This window comes from Cynocephalus volans, chromosome 9 (genome assembly GCF_027409185.1).
Source record: "Cynocephalus volans isolate mCynVol1 chromosome 9, mCynVol1.pri, whole genome shotgun sequence".
Lineage (NCBI taxonomy): Eukaryota > Metazoa > Chordata > Mammalia > Dermoptera > Cynocephalidae > Cynocephalus > Cynocephalus volans.
This window is the reverse complement of record NC_084468.1, coordinates 133,932,594-133,952,973: the sequence shown is the minus strand read 5'-3', so window position 1 is coordinate 133,952,973 and position 20,380 is coordinate 133,932,594. Positions and strand designations below refer to the sequence as shown.

Genomic DNA, 20,380 nt, shown 5'->3' with positions numbered 1-20,380 from the left:
TGCACAAGTTTTTCACCACCTCAGTTAAGTTTATTTCTAAGTATATCATTCTTTTGGATGTATTGTAAATGGTTTTTCTTAATTTCCATTTCAGATTCTCCATTGTTCATGTACAGAGATAATTTTTGTGTGTTGACTTTGAATCCTGCTACTTTACTGAATTCATTTACTAGCTCTAACAGTTTTTTGGTGAAATTTTTAGGGCTTTCTATATACAGTATATAATCATGTTGTCCGCAAACAGACCATTTAACTTCTTCCTCTCCAAACGGGATGTCTTCTATTTCTTTCTCTTGCCTACTTGCTCTGATTAGCACTTCCAAGTGGGCATCCTTGCCTTGTTCCTGATCTCAGAGTAAAAGCTTTCAGTCTTTCAAAACTGAGCATGATGCTAGCTGTGAGCTCTTCACATATGGTCTTTACTATGTTGAAGTTGTTTCTTTCTATTACCAGTCTGCTGAGTGTTTTTATCACGAAAGTGTTGAATTTTGTCAAATGCCTTTCCTGCAAAAATTGAGATAGCCATGTGGTTTTTGTCCTTCAGTCTGTTAATGTGATATATTACATTGACTGATCTTCATATGTTGAACCATCCTCACATTCCAGTAATAAATCCCACTTGGTTCTGGTGTATGGTGCTGTTCATGTGCTGTTGAATTCTATTTGCTAGTATTTTGTTGATTTTTACATCAATATTCAACAAGAATATTGGTCTCTAGTTTTCTTTTCTTGTAGTGTCATTGTCTAGCTTTGGTATTAGGGTAATACTGGGCTCAAAAAATGAGTTTGGAAATGTTCCCTAATCTTTAGGTTTCTAGGAGTTTAAGGAGGATTGCTGTTAATTCTTTAAACGTTTGGTAGAACTCTCCAGTGAAGCTGTCTGGTCCTGGGCTTTTCTCTGTTGAGAGATTTTTGATTACCACTTCAATCTCCTTACTAGTTCTAAGTCTGTTCATATTTTTTTTATTTCTTCATGATTCAGTCTTGGTAGGTGGATGTTTATCCATGTCTGCTAGGTTATCAAACTAGTTGGCATATAATTTGTTGTGTTCATAGTATTCTCTTATAGTCCTTTTTTTATTTCCGTGGTATCAGCTGTAATGTCCCCTCACTCATTTCTGATTTTAGTTACCTGAGTCTTTTCTTTTTTTCTTAATCTAGCTAAGAGTTTATCAATTTGGTTGATTTTTTTTAAATGTTTAGTTTCATTAATTTTTTTTCTATTATTTTTCTATTTTCTATTTTGTTTCCTTTTGCTCTGACCTTTATTGTTTCCTTCCTTCTGCCAACTTTGGGTTTAGTTTGATCTTTTTCTAATTCCTTGAGATTAAAGTGAGGTTGTGGATTTGAGATCTTTTTAAATGTAAGTGTTTACAGCTACTAAATAAAATTTCCTTTTAGTACTGCTTTCACTGCATCCCATAAGTTTTGGTATGGTATGCTTTCATTTTCATTTGTCTTGACATATATTCTAAGTTCCCTTGTGATTTCTTCTTTCGACCAATGGTTTCATTACACTATGGTCTGAAAAAAATACTTTGTATGATTTCAATCTTTGTAGATTTGTTAGGCCTTGTTTTACAGCCTAACATGTAGTCTATCCTGAAGAATGTTTCATATTTACTTGAGAAGCATGTATATTCTGCTATTGCTGGGTGTAGTGTTCTGTATATGTCTGTTAGGATTTTAGTGTTGTTCAAATCCTCTGTGTCTTATATCTTCCTGGTGAATTGACCCTTTTATCAATATATAATGTTCTTCATCTCTTGTGCCCTTCTGAAAGTCTATTTTTAAAATATAAGTATGGCCACCCTGCTTTCTTTTAATTACCATTTGCATGGGATACCTTTTTCTATCCTTTGACTTTCCCTCTATATGTGTCTGTACATCAAAAGTGAATCTCCTGTAGACAATATATACTAAGATGCTGTTTGTTTGTTTTAATCCATTTAGTCAATCTATACTTTTGATTGGGATGTTTAATCCACTTACATCTAAAATAATTACTGATAGTGAAGAACTTACTATTGTCATTTTGTTAATTGTTTTCTGTATGTCTTGTAGCTATTTTGTTCTTCTCTTGCCTTTAAAAAGACAGAACATTGGACACAAAGTTCACTCTTTTCTTTCCTTCCCAAAGGAGAAATTTGTAGTTGGGAGTTTCTACCTGATCTTGCCATGCTGTGTTGGCTGGGCAGACAATATGCACTAATTCCTACCTGCTTTGATATACCTCTTCTTGGCTTTGCACTGCAATCTCTTAACTGATTTCTGTAGTTCTCACAAAGGCAACTTGGTCTGTAAATTTATGTTACATCAGTATCTGTGGGGGATGAGAGCCTGCAGCTTCCTATCTCACCATATTGCTAACATTACTTTTTAATTATTCTTTAAATGTTTGGTAGAACTCACCAGTGAGTCCATCTGGGCCTAGGCTTTTCTTTGCGAGTAAATTTTTAATTATTACTTTAAACTCTTAGTTTGTTATAGATCTATTCAAATTTTCCACTTCTTTTTCAATCAGTTTCAGAAGTTTGTGTCTTTCTAGAATTTGTCTATTTCATCTATGTTATCCTTTGGTATACAGTTATTTACAGTATTCCCTTATAATCCTTTTTATTTCTGTAAGATGGACAGTAATATCCCCTCTTTCATTCCTGATTTTAGTAACTTCAGTTTTCTCTCTTTTTTTCTGGGTGAGTCTAGCTAAAGTTTGTCCATTTTGTCAATTTTTTCAAAGAACTAACTTTTGGTTTTGTTATTTTCTGTTTCATTAATTTCTACTCTAACCTTTATTATTTTCTTCTTTCTGCTTGTTTTATGTTTGCTCTTCTTTTTCCAGTGTGTTAAAGTAGAAGGTTAGGTTACTGATTTTAGGTCTTTCTTCTTTTTTAATGTAGATGTTTACAGCTTTGTATTTCCCTCTAAAAAAGGGTTTCACTGTATCTCACAAGTTTTATTATATTGAGTCTTCATTCTCATCCACCTCAAAGTAAATTCTCATTTCCCTTATGATTTCTTCTTTGACCCACTAGTTATTTACTAGTGAGTTGTTTGATTTCCATATATTTGTGACTTTCCCAAATTTGTAAGTCAATAATTTTTAATTTCAATCCATTGTGACCAGAGAACATACTTTGCATGACTTCAATCTTTTTACATTCACTGAGCTTGTTGTATGGCCTGGTATATGATCTGTCTTGGAGAATATTTCATATGCACTCGAGGAGAATGTGTATTCTATTGCTGTTAGGTGGAGTATTAAGTGAATATTCTCTCTGGTATAGCATTTTAATTCCTTTAATGGTTTTTTCCACTATGTTTTTTGGGTTAATTTCTTTGTAATTGCTCCAGGGTTTCTAATATACACTTATCAGAGTCTACTTCAGATTTATACTAAATTGGTTCTAGTTAAATATAGAAATATTACTCCTCTATAGCTCTATTCCCTCTTCCCCCTCTTTGTGCAATTATTGTTATACATATTACATCTATATATGTTACAAACCCAATGACATAATGTTTTGGTTTTTTCACTTGTTTCATTTTTAAAACAATAACTGCAATTGAATATAGTCTTTGGGGCAGGGATTACCAAGTGTGGCAATAATAATATGAGGGGTCCTCATAAAGTTCATGGAAAGATTCATATATCTTTTAATTCTAGTACCCTCGTGTAAGAGGATTTTCAAAATTAATCAGAGCTCCGAACTTAAGAATGACCACACCTAAATTCACAACTTTCCAGACTTCCATTTCAAATTATTAATGGACAGAAATATGATCTCTAATTCTCAGACTTGATACACTCTGGTTCCTTGGCTTTACCTGCACTGAAGCCCATATGTTCCCCTCAGAAGTGCATTCTCCTTGCTCTACAGAAGGAAATGCCAACACAGACAAATTAAGAAAAATGTCTTATGAAAGGCAGTGAATACCACCTCCCTGACAGAAGGATTACTAATAGCAAAACACATTATCCAGATCATCTCTTCCCAAACAGAAGGAAGGTAATGCTACAAGAAAAAAGAGAATATTCATAATTTCATTCCAAAAATAAACTCTCCTGAAATCTGGCTTGAGTTGTAATTTCTCTTCCTCTGAGGCTCTCCTTACCCGAAATGGGGTGTTGATTCGGCTTGTAAGTGTGTCTAGAATGTGGACATTCTCATGCTGGTGCAATAGGATAAAACGGAGGAAGATCTCAAGTAGTGCTGGCTCGGAGATGCTACGCAGGAAAAGGTCCAGATATGCAGTTGTGGTCATGACCTCCTCCACAGTCACCTGGGACCAACGACAGAGTGAGCACAGATAATCATCCTTTTGATGCTGTGAATACATGCCTCCCCAATGGCCCCTGGCCTCACCACAGTGACCCCATCAAGGCAAGAACACGCCTGCCATGAAAACACACTTCAGAGCTTTATCTGAAGCCCATAACCTATTCACATTCCACAATACCTCATGCTGCTTCCATCCTTTAATTCAGTAAAGGGAAAGCAAAGGCATAAAGAAGTAATTCAAGTGTTCTGACAACTCTAATCACCAAATGCAGTTCAAATACCATAAAGATTTTAGTGTGTAATCAAAAATGGGGAAAAAAGATAATGGGAAGTATTTACATGGTTTGTAAAGGATTAATTAGAAAGCTTAGTATAATATGTTTCATTATTAGTCATCCAATAAACATTTATTGGGATCTGCTATGTACAAGGAGTAGAAACATAAGAACATAGTTTATGTCCAGGAAGATGGGCTATAACAAACAAAAGGAGAATATAATAAATTGCAAAGGAGAGGTACAGACACAGTGCTACAGATGTGCAGATGTGTTTCTGGAGAGTTGTAAGTGGGTTTTTTATAACCGAATAATATACATAAAGTGTTATTTATAAAGTGCTATAAGAGTTTACAGCTTATAAAGTAACTGTGACTTTTTTATAACACAAATTAGTATTTCTACCTGGTGTAATTTTCCCACGCAGTAAATTGTCAGTCTTTCAGTGAATAAGACTCTAAACAGTCAAGTTTTTCAAAGAGCTGAAGATTTGATTCTTAAAGCATCAAAATTTTAATCTTAAACATTCTGATTCTGATTTAAGAGCTAATATATGCTTCTTTGTCCTAAAATGCAGAGTATAACATCTTTTGATGAATAGAGGTCATCACCAGGGTCATCAATTGCCCATTCAGGCATATAGAAACACCCACACTAGAATGCATGAAAATTACCAGAGAAACAGTTCCAACGTTCAGATTCCAACAGCACACCCTAGAAATCTTAGAAATCCTCCCACTAGGAGTCTAATGCACTTGATTCTAAACAAAACAGATGGCAGTGCTTTTTGAGTGATTATATCTTCTCTTTTCCAGTTCTCCATCTTCTTTCTTCCTCCCTTTAAAAGTGTTAGCTGCCTCTTTATATACTGTTACTGGGCCATTCCTTTTATAGTACATTCCTCTTCCCCTTTTAATTTTCTGCTTTCAAAACCCACAGATCAGTTTAGAAACCAGATGTCCAGATCTGCTACATAAGTGGAGATAGGCCCTGAATGGATGCATCTGTGAATAAAAGCGTGGTGATATCTATTTTGGCTGCTTAAATTACTTTTAAAAGGTTCTTGGTGCTCAGCTAGGTTCTGGACAGAGGAGTATAGGTAGATAAGATATTACCAAATCAGTTTTGTCTGTTTTCTTTATTCTAAGCAAGGCATCCTTATATAGTCCATTTGAATTCACTCTCTCAGAATCTACTGAGAACTCACATGGCATGACCCTGAGTGGCCTGAGCACAGAATCAGAGTGCAAACACCTCTGCCCCAGTACAGCCTCAACGCTGTGAGCCCTCAAACATTCAACACACCACTGTGTCATCTGCCAACTTTACAAGGCTCTCTGTGGCCCCCAAACAGCAACAAAAGCAGTTAAGTATCAACCACTTGGCAAATGAATTACATTGAGAAGACTGTTTCTCACAGACTGCCCCTGCTTCTGAAACAATCTGCTTCTCTCCTTGTGTTTTCTGATGTTCAGTGTTCTCTAGCCCCATGTACATGGCACTCCTAATGTCCTTTGACCTGGGACATACAATGTGTCTTTTCCTCATTTCCCCAGTGCAGTGTACAAAGCCTAGCACATAGAAGGTACTTTTCTTGAAAGAATGAAAGTCCCCAAGGATCTAGTAATTCACATTTGCCAGAGTTAAGCTTAACTTTTTTTGTTTGTTTTCTTTTTTTAAAGAGATGACTGGTAAGAGGATCTTAACCCCTGACTTGGTGTCAGCATCACACTCTCCCAAGTGAGCCACCCGGCCATCCCTATATAGGGATCCAAACCCGCAGCCTTGGTGTTATCAGCACCATACTCTCCCAAGTGAGCCACAGGCTGACCCCTGAGCTTAACTTTTAATTCTTTCTTATCTCTACATGTTTTCCAAAGGCCCCAGAGAGTAGGGACATTTTTTATAAAGACCTCTAAAATAAATGATGTCACCAAGTACAGCTAAGGGGAAAATGACTCACAACAACCCCAAACATTTAGTTCCATTAGCTCACTTTCACTCCACTACTGCAACCTTGGGGTCCTTCAGTGGAAATTTAATCCAAAATTATTTAAGCATAAGTCTAATTCCCTGAAAATCTTGATCTCTAGAAAAAAAGCAGTGACATCATTCCAAATAAGCCAGGTGTGTAGTTTCTGTAATACCGTGTTCTCTACCTACCTATTGAGCACTGCTACACCAACATGTCATACAGAATTCCAGCCTTTGTACCAATAATGCAGCATCAGCTTTTCTCCCCTTAAATTACACATGACCTTAATAAGCTCAAAAGTACAGCAATAAACTCTTCAGAATATAAGCCTTAGACTTTGGGGGCTAACATGAAAGGAGGGCATTAAGCATCTATTGTCTACTACTCTTAGGCTGGATAAATGAAAAGATTTTATTTCTTTTTAGAAATCAAAGCTGTCATTTATAAGCTAAGAGGATTTAAGAAAGCACTTGGAGGGGCAGCATTTGCATAACATGCTGTAAATATTAAAAACCCAATTCCATTAAGCATCAAGTTGCAAATTCTTTATAAATCAAGGTCACACTCACCTTAAACTAATACCCAAAGCAGGGAAATTTGGTTCTCTTCTCTTTCCATGTCTTCCCTCCATCACATCCTCAGAGCCTTTAGAAGCCTTTTATCCCAGAAAATCTTTTCCTGCCCCATTATCTTACTTTCAGAAACTTCCTCTAATCCTCCCCAAATAGGCAACCTCCTTAATGAGGATGAGACCAGAGCCTAAGTGTGATCACTTGAAAGCTACCGATAAACCACCAGAGGAAAGACACTGCTGTGCAGAATGTAAAATGGAATCTTCCACTAATGCCCCAAAGAAGAAGTATCAGCAAAATAGGAAAGTAGCATCCTCTTCAAGTTCCAATTAAGTAGGACAATCAGATGTTAATGTAAGACCTTTTGCCTTATAGATGACTAGCAATACTGATTTACCTTGTTCTATGAAGAATTGCAGGTATCTACAAATTTACATATACTAGTAGAAATAGTAAATGAGGTTCTTACTACCATATCATACACAATAATAAAGCTTAAGAGTAGTATTTCTACCCCAAGGCCACAGTGACTGAAATAACTTAAAGAACACTCAGTTTCCACAAACAAATAATTATCCTTGGCAAGATAAGAACAACCCTAAAGAACATATCTGCTTAGGCACTCTTATGTGCTTACTTTTCAGCCTAAGTTCTAGAATGAAGCCCTGACTTGAATACTTGATTTTACTGCTAGAAAGTCCAGTTTAGTCCATCCTTTGAAACAATCTGTTTTCACCCACCTTCACCACCTCTTCTAGCCCTTGCCTGGCTCCTTCCCATGCCAAATGCCTTCACTAATCCCTTAAACTGGTGCTTTTGAAACTACAGTTTGAAACCCAATAGTGGGTGGTGAATTCAGTTTATTGATTCTTTAATAGTTGAGACCAGATTCAAATAGAAAATATTAGAGTACACTACATGTAGTAAGAGAAAGTACTGTTTTATGAAACTTCATAAAATAACATTTTGTTGAAAAAATATATAATGCAATATATTACATGTATGTGCTTTGCTTGTATATTCAGTAAATATATATATGCAAACATATAAAATATATTTCTAGCTGTAAGCTGTGGTTAAAAACCTGAGAAAAATACTATACTACACAATTCACAATCATCTTTTCCATCCTTTCACCCACCAATTTCTGCTGCCCGTTCCCCGTCCTCCAGGCTGTAACCCAGCATCATCTGGCCTGGAAGAAGTGCACATAAGGCTGAGATCAGTTTTCTGAACAGGAGGGCAACTGAATTTACAGTCAATCTACTTCTTTGTACCTTAGGCTAAGAGCTCCAAAACTGTATTTTCATTTTTAATTAAAACTTCAGGTTTCTCAGAAATGGACAAAATGTTTTCTTTCTAAAAGGGGGTGGGTGGGAAGGGAGGAGATGATACCATGTGTCACATTCCACTTCTTTAAAGTCAAAACTCTACCAAAAAAATAAAATTAAGGCCCAAACCAAGCCTAGCCATCATGCACACAATCACAGCAGCACATTAACTTAACGTGTAGTGTAGGAGTGAAATTGGGCATACAGACATTCCGACCTTTCTGTAATCAGCTCTAGTTGGGCGATTCTATTTGCATCTAAATTAGCACCTGAATCCTCCCTGTAATGGCAGGTTTATGTATGTCCTGAAAAATAAATTTCCTACCTGCTAATTGTTTTTTGTGCTCCAGCCACATTGGAGCAAACAGATGGATTCTACCTTCTGTCACTCAGGCAGGTGGCAGGCAGTAGAGAGAGGTGACTGTGACACCCTCTTCAAGTTAGAAGGCACCCTTCCTTGGCTTTTCCTTTGATACCACAGGAGAAAGCAAGCTAACCCACTGTTCAGCTGGGTCAGCAGTGAGTCCTTAGCCCCAGTGGTGCCAGCCAGAGCGAGTTACCAGTGAGCCCCAGGAAAACAGAGCCCGCCAAAGGCAGCAGAGGGAAAGGAAGGAAGAGCTGGATCCCATGAAACAGGAGTGGAAGGGTCTTTACATGGAGCACAGGCTACGAGCCTGCCCGCTGCTGCCGGGGAGACACAGCCAGTGTTCAGGCAGGAGGCACGTCCACCCGCAGGCCCCACGGCAGCAGCTAGCCGGGCTCTCCACAGCCCTCATCTTCCCTGCAAGGACACAAGCGCCAAGAAGGACGCTCAGTACAGAAGGGAAGACAGACATCCTGGTTCTCAGCGAGCAGCCCTACTGTTTCAGCCAAAAATTGAGGACAGAAAACGTTCAGTTACTCAAGGTCTGAAAACAGTCTGCAGCTGATGATTCAGGCGCCCTCCTCCAGGGCCCCGGCCCTCCCTTCTGCTCCTAGACCTCTAGGCCACACACTCCACTGACGCCACCACGAGCGGCAGGCTGGGGAGGCAAATGGAGGTGACCGCCAAAGTCAGTAAGTTGGCCGATTTATTCCCTAAAGTACCTGAGGAAGGAGGAAATGAAAATGATGGCTACAGTGAGGATTTCAGCACCATATTTTGAGAAAAATAAGTTAAAAATACAAGTCAGTCTCTGCCCGTTTTTCCCCAGTATTTCTTCGACACATCTGTAATAATTAAATATATAAGTATAATAAACTTCTACTTTCCGGGAGAAAAGGGAAACGGTGAATAAATGGCTTTTCGGGGTTCTTCCAGACCCTGCATGATGAAACACCTCTCCATCTACCCAGTGAAAGGTGGGGCTGGGGTCTTCTGGGGGACAGCCAGGCATGGGGGACACACTCTGGGAGGCAGTGCCACTCCTAGGGCATGGGCAATGGGGTCCTTCCAAGGCCAGGAGGTTTCCTCGCTAAGCGCTGCTTCCCCAGGCATGCTCCCAATGCACTCCACAGCCCGAATTCAAGGGAGGTGAATAAACACTGTTCTAACTGGCACCCCTCCCACAAGTATACCCCTACTACTTGGGATTTGGTTGATTTTTTTTGTCTACGTTTCCCATTTTGTTCTTAGTGTGCAGATTACCTTGTCATGAATACTGTCAACTGTTCTGGATGCTGTACCTTTCTGGGTTCCTAACCTCCCCTGTGCATCTTGGCAATGGGAACACATCAGGAATGGCCCTATTCAACAAACATTTGTTAAGGACATGTGAAAGTTCTCAGATGCTGGGGATAGGAATAGAAACAAAACACAGTTCTGAGTGCTTTGCAGAAGCCGAAAGCACTGGGAAATTCTAATTAAGACCTAAACCTATGCAAGATCTATACCAGCAGTTACAGAGTAATGTTAGCCTTGCAGATAACATGGTTGCCAGCACTCAGTAGAAAATAAGGTTTTGAGGAAAACAGAGAGTGGAAGACAATAGAGATTGGTTTTCAGAAAGAGCACAGGCATCAGAGCTAGACAAACTCAAGTTCAAATCCTAACATTTATTACCTGTATCACCTTGATTGTGTTATAAAATCTCTGACCCTGTTTCCTCCTCTGTAAAATGGGGACAATCCACTATTTTTGAAAGTATTAAGAGGATTAAAGATAAAGTGCTTAAATCTCAACACACAGAAGAGATTTGTAAAGAATGGCTACTATTTTCTGATTTAAGACATCAGTTTAAAATAAGCCAAATAGGGGCAAAAAAGGACCAGGCAGTAGGTGGGATGTTGGTGGTAAAAGAACAAAATGTGCCTGTCTATACATTTGGGGGGCAGGGTACAATAGCCCTTACAGAAAATGAGCACGTCTTCTATTTTCACCCCTCCCTCCCAATTTCCTCTCAGGCATTTTGCAGAATCAGATGTTGAGACGGTCACAAGGGATGATCTAGGACAGCTCCAAAGACTACATGTGTCCGAGGACAGGCTGGAGTCAAAGAAGGGACACCAACTCTCTGAAACATTTTTTTCTTCCATGTTTGCCACTGTTAGCCAGTTTAAACCTCGTTCAAATCCCACTGGACCAGTTGACCAATATTTGAGAGCAGAAACAAAGCTGTCATTGCCAACAAAAATAGCCCTAGGTCCAATGGGCCCATGCTGCAACTAGGATTGGCCAAGTTGAAAAGTCACTGCTCTCCTAACATCAACATTTTTTTATCTCTCGCGTATCATAAACCTCTCTGTCCTTGGAGGAGTCAGCAAATGGCTATTTCTAAACCCTCCTTTCCTGTACTATGTATGCATAATTTGTACCCTACGACTTCATTATAAAACAATTTATCAGAGTGTAATTCAATATATGATCCATTATATCTGAACCTCATCCAATAGAGCTTAGCTATTGAAACACCTTAAATTTCACATAAGAAAGGTACTTTGCGGCATGGCTCAGAGGTCAGAATTAACAAGGAAATTTGAGAGTACTGTAGCTCAGAAGCAAAGATGCTAAGAGCATTCCAAAGATCAGTTGATTCATTTCTTTCTAGTTTACGAATTGCTCCAGAAAGATTCTTTTCTGTTTAATACAAACTTCTTAGTTGCAACTTGAAAAACAGTAACATTACTGACCAGTTATTGAGCATCTACTGTGTAATTAAGACCTGTTCTAAGCATATTGTTTCTGTTTTTTTGAGTTCATACAATCATATGAGAACTGACTCCAGATGATCTAAGCAGAAAAGATACTTACTGAAAGAAAGCACACTGGGGTAAACTCACAGAAACGTTTACCAGGTGGCTGAAGAAACAGGCTCAGAAAGAAAAGGAGGTCAGATGCTGGGCAGCCAAAATACAAAATACCCACTATACCGTTCTTCTAAACTCAGATGGAGATGACACAGCTTCCTTTAACAACATAGCTCAGTGTAGCTCACAATCTTTTGAATCAGAAGAAAGCATTTCTCATTATAAAGGGAGATTCCACCTGATGTAATTTAAATTGTGCCCTACCCTGCCCTCACCTTACAAAGAGGTGATGGAGAAATGCGTCACCCAAAATTCCACTGTCTTTCTTATTCTGGAATTCTTATTAACCCCTCAGCCTCCCCTTTTCTAGGCTAAGTCAATTCCCTTTCTCAATTTCTTTATGCATTTACCCATCCTTTAAGACTGCAAACTTACTGCAGAAGTGACTATGTCTGACCTACAGAGTGAATTCTCAAAGGACCTGGTGCATCGTCAGGTACTCAAAGCGTGATCAATAAACTCATCAAGATGCAAATCAGCAGCCCTGTTACTAATAAAAACACTCAGGTTCACAGCCCATATTAGGAATGCCTTCATTAGCAGGGTGGTTAGATTAATTTGACAATATCTGTACAGCAAAGAAAAGTTTCCACTTACAGTGAATAACCTTTTATTTAAAATATACAACCAACTTGTGCCAAGCTCTTGAATTACGGCAACCTAGAAAAGTGGTCCATTGGAAAACAAGGAATGCTTCCTCGAGCTTCCCCTTATTTCTCTTCCTGATTAATAAGACAGTAGTATTGAATTCTCATGAGACTGACATTAAACTCAACAGTAGAGGGGAAATAGCCGGAGTCTCAACTAGCATCTGCGTCAGAATGAAATGTCTGAGGATGACAAGAGGGTGGCATCTAGAGCCTGCCACTCCATCACCCCCCACCCCCACCCGCAATTCAATCTCCCTGCTGGGTTAAAGGTAGCATTTAGGGGTGCAATTTTATATTTAGACCAATTTTCCTAGACACCAAAACTAAAACAAAAGCAAGCTCTGATAATAAAAGACAGATTTCACTCCTTGTTTATTTTCCATGAGAGACGGAAAGACCTCAGCACAATGGGAAGACTGAGAAAACACAGGTGTCTGCCTGAACAAATCCAATAATTCTAGTCATTCCGGTTGTTTCTGTTATCCCAAACCTGCTCATCATCATCATCTAGCATTGGATAATCACAGAGAAGCATCCTGTCAGAACGATTCCTTCTCTACCTCACCTGAATGCAATCCAGACATAAAGACGAGGGGAGAGCGGGCCCTTAAAAATAGTGCGGGGCAAGAGAAAATTATGGAATGAAGGTAAAATAAACAGACTAAACTACTTTTCTGTTTTCCTTGCTTTTTGGTTTTCTTACAACTACTTGAAAAATTTGCAGGGCATTTGTTGCTAATAAATCTTTAATGGTCTCTTAGGAGAATACAGGGAAATGATAAAAGATTCACACCAACTTTCAGATCAGATTTTCCCTCCTCTCTACATTTGTTTCCAGATGAATGCCACCTGGCTGCCTTAGACAACGTGGGGTCTTGTGTGAGTTATTTTTTGTATTTCTCTGTGTGTAGTATTGGAATATGGAACCCTTCCCATCTTTTCATAATTCTGATGCTTAAGAACAGAATCCTTTAGTACAGCATGATCTCTCTCATACACTTGTTGAAATTAAGAGAAAAATATATACATATAAACACAATATTCCATCTCAAATCAGAAGTAAATGGAAGCTTAACTTATAACCCTAATTTCATCTCCTACTATGTTAGAGAAGTGGCAGGAGATACTAGAGAGGTCAGAGGAGTCTCTGCAGTACCTGTAGACCGGTTCAGACCCTAAAACTTTACTCTGTGCCTACGTGTGGTAAGGCAATGAAAACGGTTGTGTCATCTAACTTTCATAATTTTAAAAATAATAAAACTAGGTGACAAGAGCTGTACTAGGAGAAGAGACAGAACCAGGAATGTATAGGAACAAATGCTTAAGACCACCCCTAGGCTACCTGAGCCCAAGACTTTGAGCCATAGCAAGCCCACATGGGGCATTTCTACAAATTAGTAAAAGGATACTAACACAGTAAAAGGGTCCCCTTGGGCAGAGTAGTCCCCTAGGCCCACAGTTTGGTAAGCAGATGGCCTGGCCAGAGCAGAAGGTATCTTCTGCCAGTTAGAGAAAGGTGCCCCTTCCTGTGGGTGAACACAGAACCATGCCAGGGCACAAAGCCTGGCAAGTGGAATGTGAATTCCATCTCTCCTGTTTGCACCCTCAGCAGGGTACCCTTGTGCAGTAGACAACCTGCACAATTCCATGCAGTGGCCCTGCCAATCCTGTGCCTTTTCAATAGTTATAACAACCTTCCAGCTTCCCATCAATAGAAACAAAGTCTTATTATCATGTAAGAAGCTTTAAGGTTTGTGGCAGGCACTAAACATCTTCCCCAAATTCCTTCTCCTTTTCTTCCTTGGCAATAAACTGACTTTTTAATTAAAAACCACGTTTCCCTACTTCCTTTGCATCTAGATGCGGCTGTATATGTCCTGGCCAATGAGAGGTACACAGAAGTGGTGTGTGGAGTGGTGTGCAGAATAGAAAAAGACCATTGAATGGGCCGAGCCCGTGGCACACTCGGGAGAGTGCGGTGCTGGGAGCGCGGCAACGCTCTCGCCGCGGGTTCGGATCCTATATAGGAATGGCTGGTGCACTCACTGGTTGAGTGCCGGTCACGAAAAAGACAAAAAAAAAAAAAAAGAAAAGAAAAAAAGAAAAAGACCACTGAAGGGCGTTTTCTATTATCTACAACTAAACCTCATACAAACTGATACAATATTGTAAAGCTACACAACTAGGCCAGTTGTCGGGTTAGGGCCATAGCTACACTAATTGTATGGCTGAGGCAATTGTCGGACTCCTGCCATTGTAGACAATTATATTGTTAATGCAATTCATAACCAAAGCCAAAACGTTTCATTATTTTAGTTATTCAGGGCTAGGGCTCAAACCCTTCAAACCTATTGTACATACTGGGTCAGGAGACCCCTCACACACAGGTCCACACTAGGTAATTGGGAAAGATCCTGGGAGCTGTCAGCAGATAACACGAGCTCAGTCCTCAGCAACAGCAGCAGCAGCTTACAGGTCCGGCCACTTACAGGTCTGGTGGTGGCAGCAGCCTCTCGGAGCATCCTGGGGACACTAGCAGTAACAGCTCGCAGCAACAGCCTCCAGCAGCAGTAGCGGTTCGGGGCGGGGGGGGGGGAGGAGGGCATACAGAAGGCACGAGAGCGGGGGGGCGCCCTGGATCAGTGCCACTCCTCCTTTATACTTAAGTCATAACCCAGGACACCTGCATGCACATGCACAATTATATTAGACAATAACCAAGGAACACCTGGGCGCAGGTGCATACTTACATCAAATGCTCGGCAAGATTCTGAACATCTGAGGGGCCCTGACCATTTTCCTATATTTTCCCAACAAGTATTTTCTCTGAAAATAAGACAATTTGGTTTGTAAATCAATTGCTAAAGAGATCTCATCCCCAGCATTTACAACAGTGCCTGGCATTTATTTGTTGAATAAATTAATAAATGAATGTTTTATACTAAGAGAAGACCAACAAACACTTGCAGTCCATGATAAGGCAGAAATGTAATGTTAAGATTAATCTAGTAACCCATTCTCCAATCATCCAAAGCATTATAACATTGTTTTCAAACTTTTTAAAACTTTGACTCGTAAGAAATATATTTTACAACAATATATAATACTCACTGTAAAGCTACATGACTGCGTCAGTTGTTGGGTTAAGGTAATAGCTACACCAATTGTAGTGTTAAAGCAATTCATAACTAAAGCCAAAATGTTTCATCATTTTAGTTACACTAAGTTTCCATTTGTATTGTCCGGGCTAGGGTTCAGACCCTTCAAACCCGTTGTACAGACTAGGTCACCAGACCCCTCACATGCCAGGCTGGGTCACAGAACCCTCATACGCAGGTCCACACTAGGTAATTGGGAAAGATCCCAGGAGCATATTGGCAGATGACATGAGCTCAGACCTCAGCAGCAGCAGCTCACAGGTCCAGCGGGGAAAGCTGCCTCTCAGAGGGTCAGGGGGCAGGGAGGGGCCTGACAGCAACAACCTCCAGCAGCAGTAGCAACCTCCCCAGGGGCATTGGGGGGGGGGAGCTATGGATCAGAGCCACTTGTCCTTTATACTTAAGTCTATAACCCATGACACCTGGGTGCACATGTACAATTACATTAGACAACCAAGGAACACCTGGGTGCATGATGGAGTTTGGATGTGTTGTCCCCTCCAAAACTCATGTGGAAATTTGATCCCCAATGTGGCAGTGTTGGAAACTGACTGAGTCATGAGGGCGGATCCCTCATGAATGCATTAATGCTCTCCCTGGGGGAGGAGGGTAGTGAGTGAGTTCTCACTCTATTAGTTCCCGCAGGAGCTCATTGCTTAAAAAGACCCTGGCACCTTCTCTCTCTCTCTTGCTTCCTTTCGCCATGTGATCTGCTTGTACCTGCCAGCTGCCTGCTGTTTTTCCACCATGAGTAGAACCAGCCTGAGGCCCATGCCAGATACTGCTGTCCCAGAATCGTAAGCCAAATAAACCTCTTTCCTTTATAAATTACCCAGTCACAGGTATTTCTGTCATAGCAACACAAAACGGACTAAAACAGTGCACGTGCATATTAACATCAAATGCTCAGCAAGATTCGGAACATCTGAGGGGCCCTGACCATTTTCCCATATTTTCCCCAACACTCACCATTACTAATAGTTTCCATTTTATTCTAAGTGCTATCAAATTGATTTCATGACTCATTAATGTGATGACTCAGTGTTTAAAAACTCTGTTTAAAAATATATTAACTTCCTTGTTACCTTTTCTGTGAATAAATAAGAGTTATGCTAATATTTAATTTTTAAATTAAAAACCTAAAATTCTTTAAATTTAATGGAAAGAAACAGTGGCACAAATAACCAAAACACTGTGCTTATTTTGTGCTTGATATTTTTGTATTATACTTAAGTATGATCACTGATGCCTTGAGAACTCTACAACATAAAGTAATGAAACTGTCCTGGGAAAACATTCCTGGAACTTTGGAGTTGCTGAGAGCTGGCTATCTGTGACCTGTCTTTCCCCAGTACCAACTCCTGCTTTCTATTCCACACTATAAAAAGCAAGCACCCTCTCTTGACACTCATCAAAGCCGGGCTGTCCTTTCTCCAATCCTGGTTCATAACTTTCTACCATGGGTGGTTAAGTACTTGTGTTAACTGTTCTTTCTCTTTGCTAATCAGGAAATCACAAATATACTTCTTCCTAAGCCAGGATTCTCTCAGGGTCCACAGATAATAATTTAAGAAAGAGAAAGCAATCATGAGGTAGCAAAAACACTTGTATTTTATTCCTCAGTATATGGTGACCATGGGCAAGTCAAGTAATCTTTTGGTGTCTCAACTGCTGCAGCCATAAAACAAGCCTGATGCCTCAGACCTGCATAATTATGTAATCTACCACAATAAATTCACCTGTGTCAATAAAGAAAGTTAACGATGAGATGCGGTGAAAGCTTCTGTGAAAAATACCCTCCTCCATAGATTTTGGTGAGAGCATAAAGAAGTGAGGATCTACAAGATAATAGAAAAGCACTTTGGAACATTTAGAGGACTCTCTAATGCATATATAAAGCTACCACATAGCAAATATAAAGCCACAACATAAACCTTCTATGGATAATCTAGTAAAGAATAGAAAAAATCATCTATTTCATATCCTCTGTTCCTTTCACAAATATTAAGCTCTCAGACTCTGAACATTTCTTTCCACATCACAAGCCTTCATTTTCTCAGCTGTAAAATGATGCTGTTGAATTAATTAGATGACCTACCCTCTCAGTTCCAAAAATCTGAGATTCTTTGATTGCATGTCAGTTACATGAAACTAAGAGCTAATTTCTTTGCCTTGGGAATTTTATTTTCCAGCATCACCAACATGTCACTCTATTCTAACGTAGTGATGAGGGAACTAGCCACTTTCTCTTGACACCTTTATTTAACCAACTGCATATTTATCAAGTGCTTTGCATGTGTATAATAGACAAGAGATCTTCAAAAAGTTCATGGAAAAGTGTCATAAAAAGCTATGCATGATTGCAAAAATTTTTTGCACCAAAATAAACTCGTACTAACGTGTTATAACATGCCTGAACAGGACCTAGTTTGAGGAACTAAGAAAGATAAGACAGCGGTTTGAAGAGTCCCTATCAGAGCAATATGAATTCTGCTAAAATTGAAGCGAGACCAAACACCAAATTTATGGTGACTAGCAGCTGAGGATATGCAAAAGAAGTATAAGAAGTATCTGCCCCTCAAGGTACTTACAGCAGTCGGCTAATAAACCTCACCTGATGAGACAAGTGCTAAGCTGTATGGTCCCATGGGAAAGCTCAGTGGCAGTTTAGAGATTAGAGAAATCAGTGTGCCCTGAAGTGCGAGGCTTGTGCCCTGTGTGGGGCTTATATTGGGACTAAATAGACGCGTACACTTTGGACAGACAGGAAATGGAAAGGATAATCCAGCAGGAGCACAGGAACCAAAACAGACTGTACAGAGGCCGATGAGGACAATGATCTGACTTTGGATTTGCATTTGAAAATCACAAGGGGAAGGAAAGTTAACAGGCAGGATAGGGCCAGATTAGGAGAGGTTTCAAAACCAGGTGAAGGAGTCTGCATTATCTTCTGCAGGTAAAGGGACCATTTTAGGTTCTTGGGTAAAGGGGTGACAACTGAACCACCCCCATTTGTTTTTTTAAGTATGAATTACTACTTCCAAATTCTCAAGAACTTAGAAAGGCTGGATTTTTGTAGATCCAACATAGAAAAATGAAGCCTCCAATTCTAATGTTTCCTTCCACAGGCAGGATCTCCTAGCAGGGAACGTCTGGCCTCCTTGCCTCCCTCAGCAATTCTTCCCCAGGAAAGGAGGAATAACTTGTTATTTTGATGAGCTTTGGGTTAAGCCTGTCCTTTCCTCTCTCTTTCTCTGGAAGCCAGGCACACCACCGGCTCTGCTTCTGCTCCTCCACACCACAGGTTCTATGGTGTGTGAGTGAGTCTATCTAATTCTGGGATTAAATACAAGGAAATCTTGTCCACGAGTATAACCCCTATTCCTAGCATCCGTTTTACTGGTAATAAAGGTGCCATTTATAAACCTGCCATCTGCCTGATTCAGTTCATGCATTTTCAACTTGCTGTAACTCAGATGGGGAGCAGAGCCCTCTACACCTCAATTAGACTATACTGCAATGACGTTTCTGAAACTGCACTACAGGTCCCTCAGCTATGCAAATTCACTTTATGCTGCTTCACATAAATGCTTTACGCTCTAGGCTAAGTGCTTCAATGAAACGGTACTGTACTCCAGACACTCAGCTCATGGCAAGTGACAAAGGTGGCACCAAGATAAACTTGTGGCAACACACAGGCAATCCTAGTGGGGAACCTGGTGGCCCATTCTGTCATCTCCTCTTCTTGGCCTCCCAAGGATGTCCAAAGCCCATACCACTCCATGGCACCAGGTATGACTTTTACCAAAGTAATCCCAAGAAATCATATTTTCCCTCTTTACTAACCCTTCTTCCACATTGTTTAAATAAACACCTATATTCTGTTCCCTCTGTGTTAAACAGCAGGATGTACACAAGATGAGTGATCAGTGAAATGAACTCTTCTATGGAGTAACGACATTTTAAGGGATTAATATGTGATGAGACTCTAAATTATAACATGTTGATTATGGATGAGAATTCTGAGTACCCTTTCCCAGCTGGGCCTTTATCGACACCCCCTTGCTATCCCCACCAGAAGGACAACTAGACACCCAGGCCATGAAGCTACCATTTCCAAAAGAGGGGGTGATGTTTATTATTATCATTAATTACTAGTACTATAAATTGTAGTCCCAGAAATAGCTACCATTTACGAAGTTCTGGCTCTGTGCCAAGCATTCGGTGCTTTACATACACTACCTGAGTTAGTTTACCTTGGCCCTTCAAGGTAGGTGTTAAGGTTCTCATCTCACCTGTAAGAAAACTGAGGCCCAAAAAATCTGCCCTAAGAGTATACAATAAGTGGCAGAAGCCAGATTCAAACCCATGTGTACCTGATACAAAATTTCATGTTCTTTACACTATTTTGAGGAAAAGAAGCCAAGAGCACTAACAATTTCCTGACGTTCTTGTCCCCTGCCCTCCGAAAACAGAGCAGAAAGCCTTTGAAGCTGTATATTTGTATCAACGATTTAGACCGTGTAGTCAAACAGCATTTTAGAGGATTTACACCCACTCTCTCTCTTTTATACCCACCCGCACCATCCCTCCTCCAACCAATTCAGCTACATTTGTCAGAAGAAAGCTGCTCCTAGGGACAGATAAGGACTTTACTCCAGAAAACAGCTTCTCCAGAGAACTCACTGAGCACTCTGCTCCTGGAAACCATGGAAAGAGGTGAAATTCATTAATAAACAAACAAGAGAAAAAAAAGCTTTAAGTGAGACACGTCCTTTCTCCTGTCACTGGGACAAGAGCCAACAATATAGGATTAACACCCTCAGGAGAGGACAATTCTGATAATACATT

At 39.9% G+C, this 20,380-nt stretch overlaps 1 protein-coding gene across 7 annotated transcripts in view; it reads right to left on the bottom strand.

Annotated features, from left to right (window-relative positions):
* Positions 1–20,380, bottom strand: part of FHIP1A (FHF complex subunit HOOK interacting protein 1A) — a 242,394-nt gene that overhangs the window by 39,742 nt on the left and 182,272 nt on the right. For all 7 annotated transcript variants that reach the window (XM_063107343.1, XM_063107345.1, XM_063107341.1 and 4 more), the window contains one exon: positions 4,117–4,284. In XM_063107343.1, the coding sequence (XP_062963413.1) occupies positions 4,117–4,284 (168 nt within the window). The remainder of the gene's footprint in view (positions 1–4,116; positions 4,285–20,380) is intronic.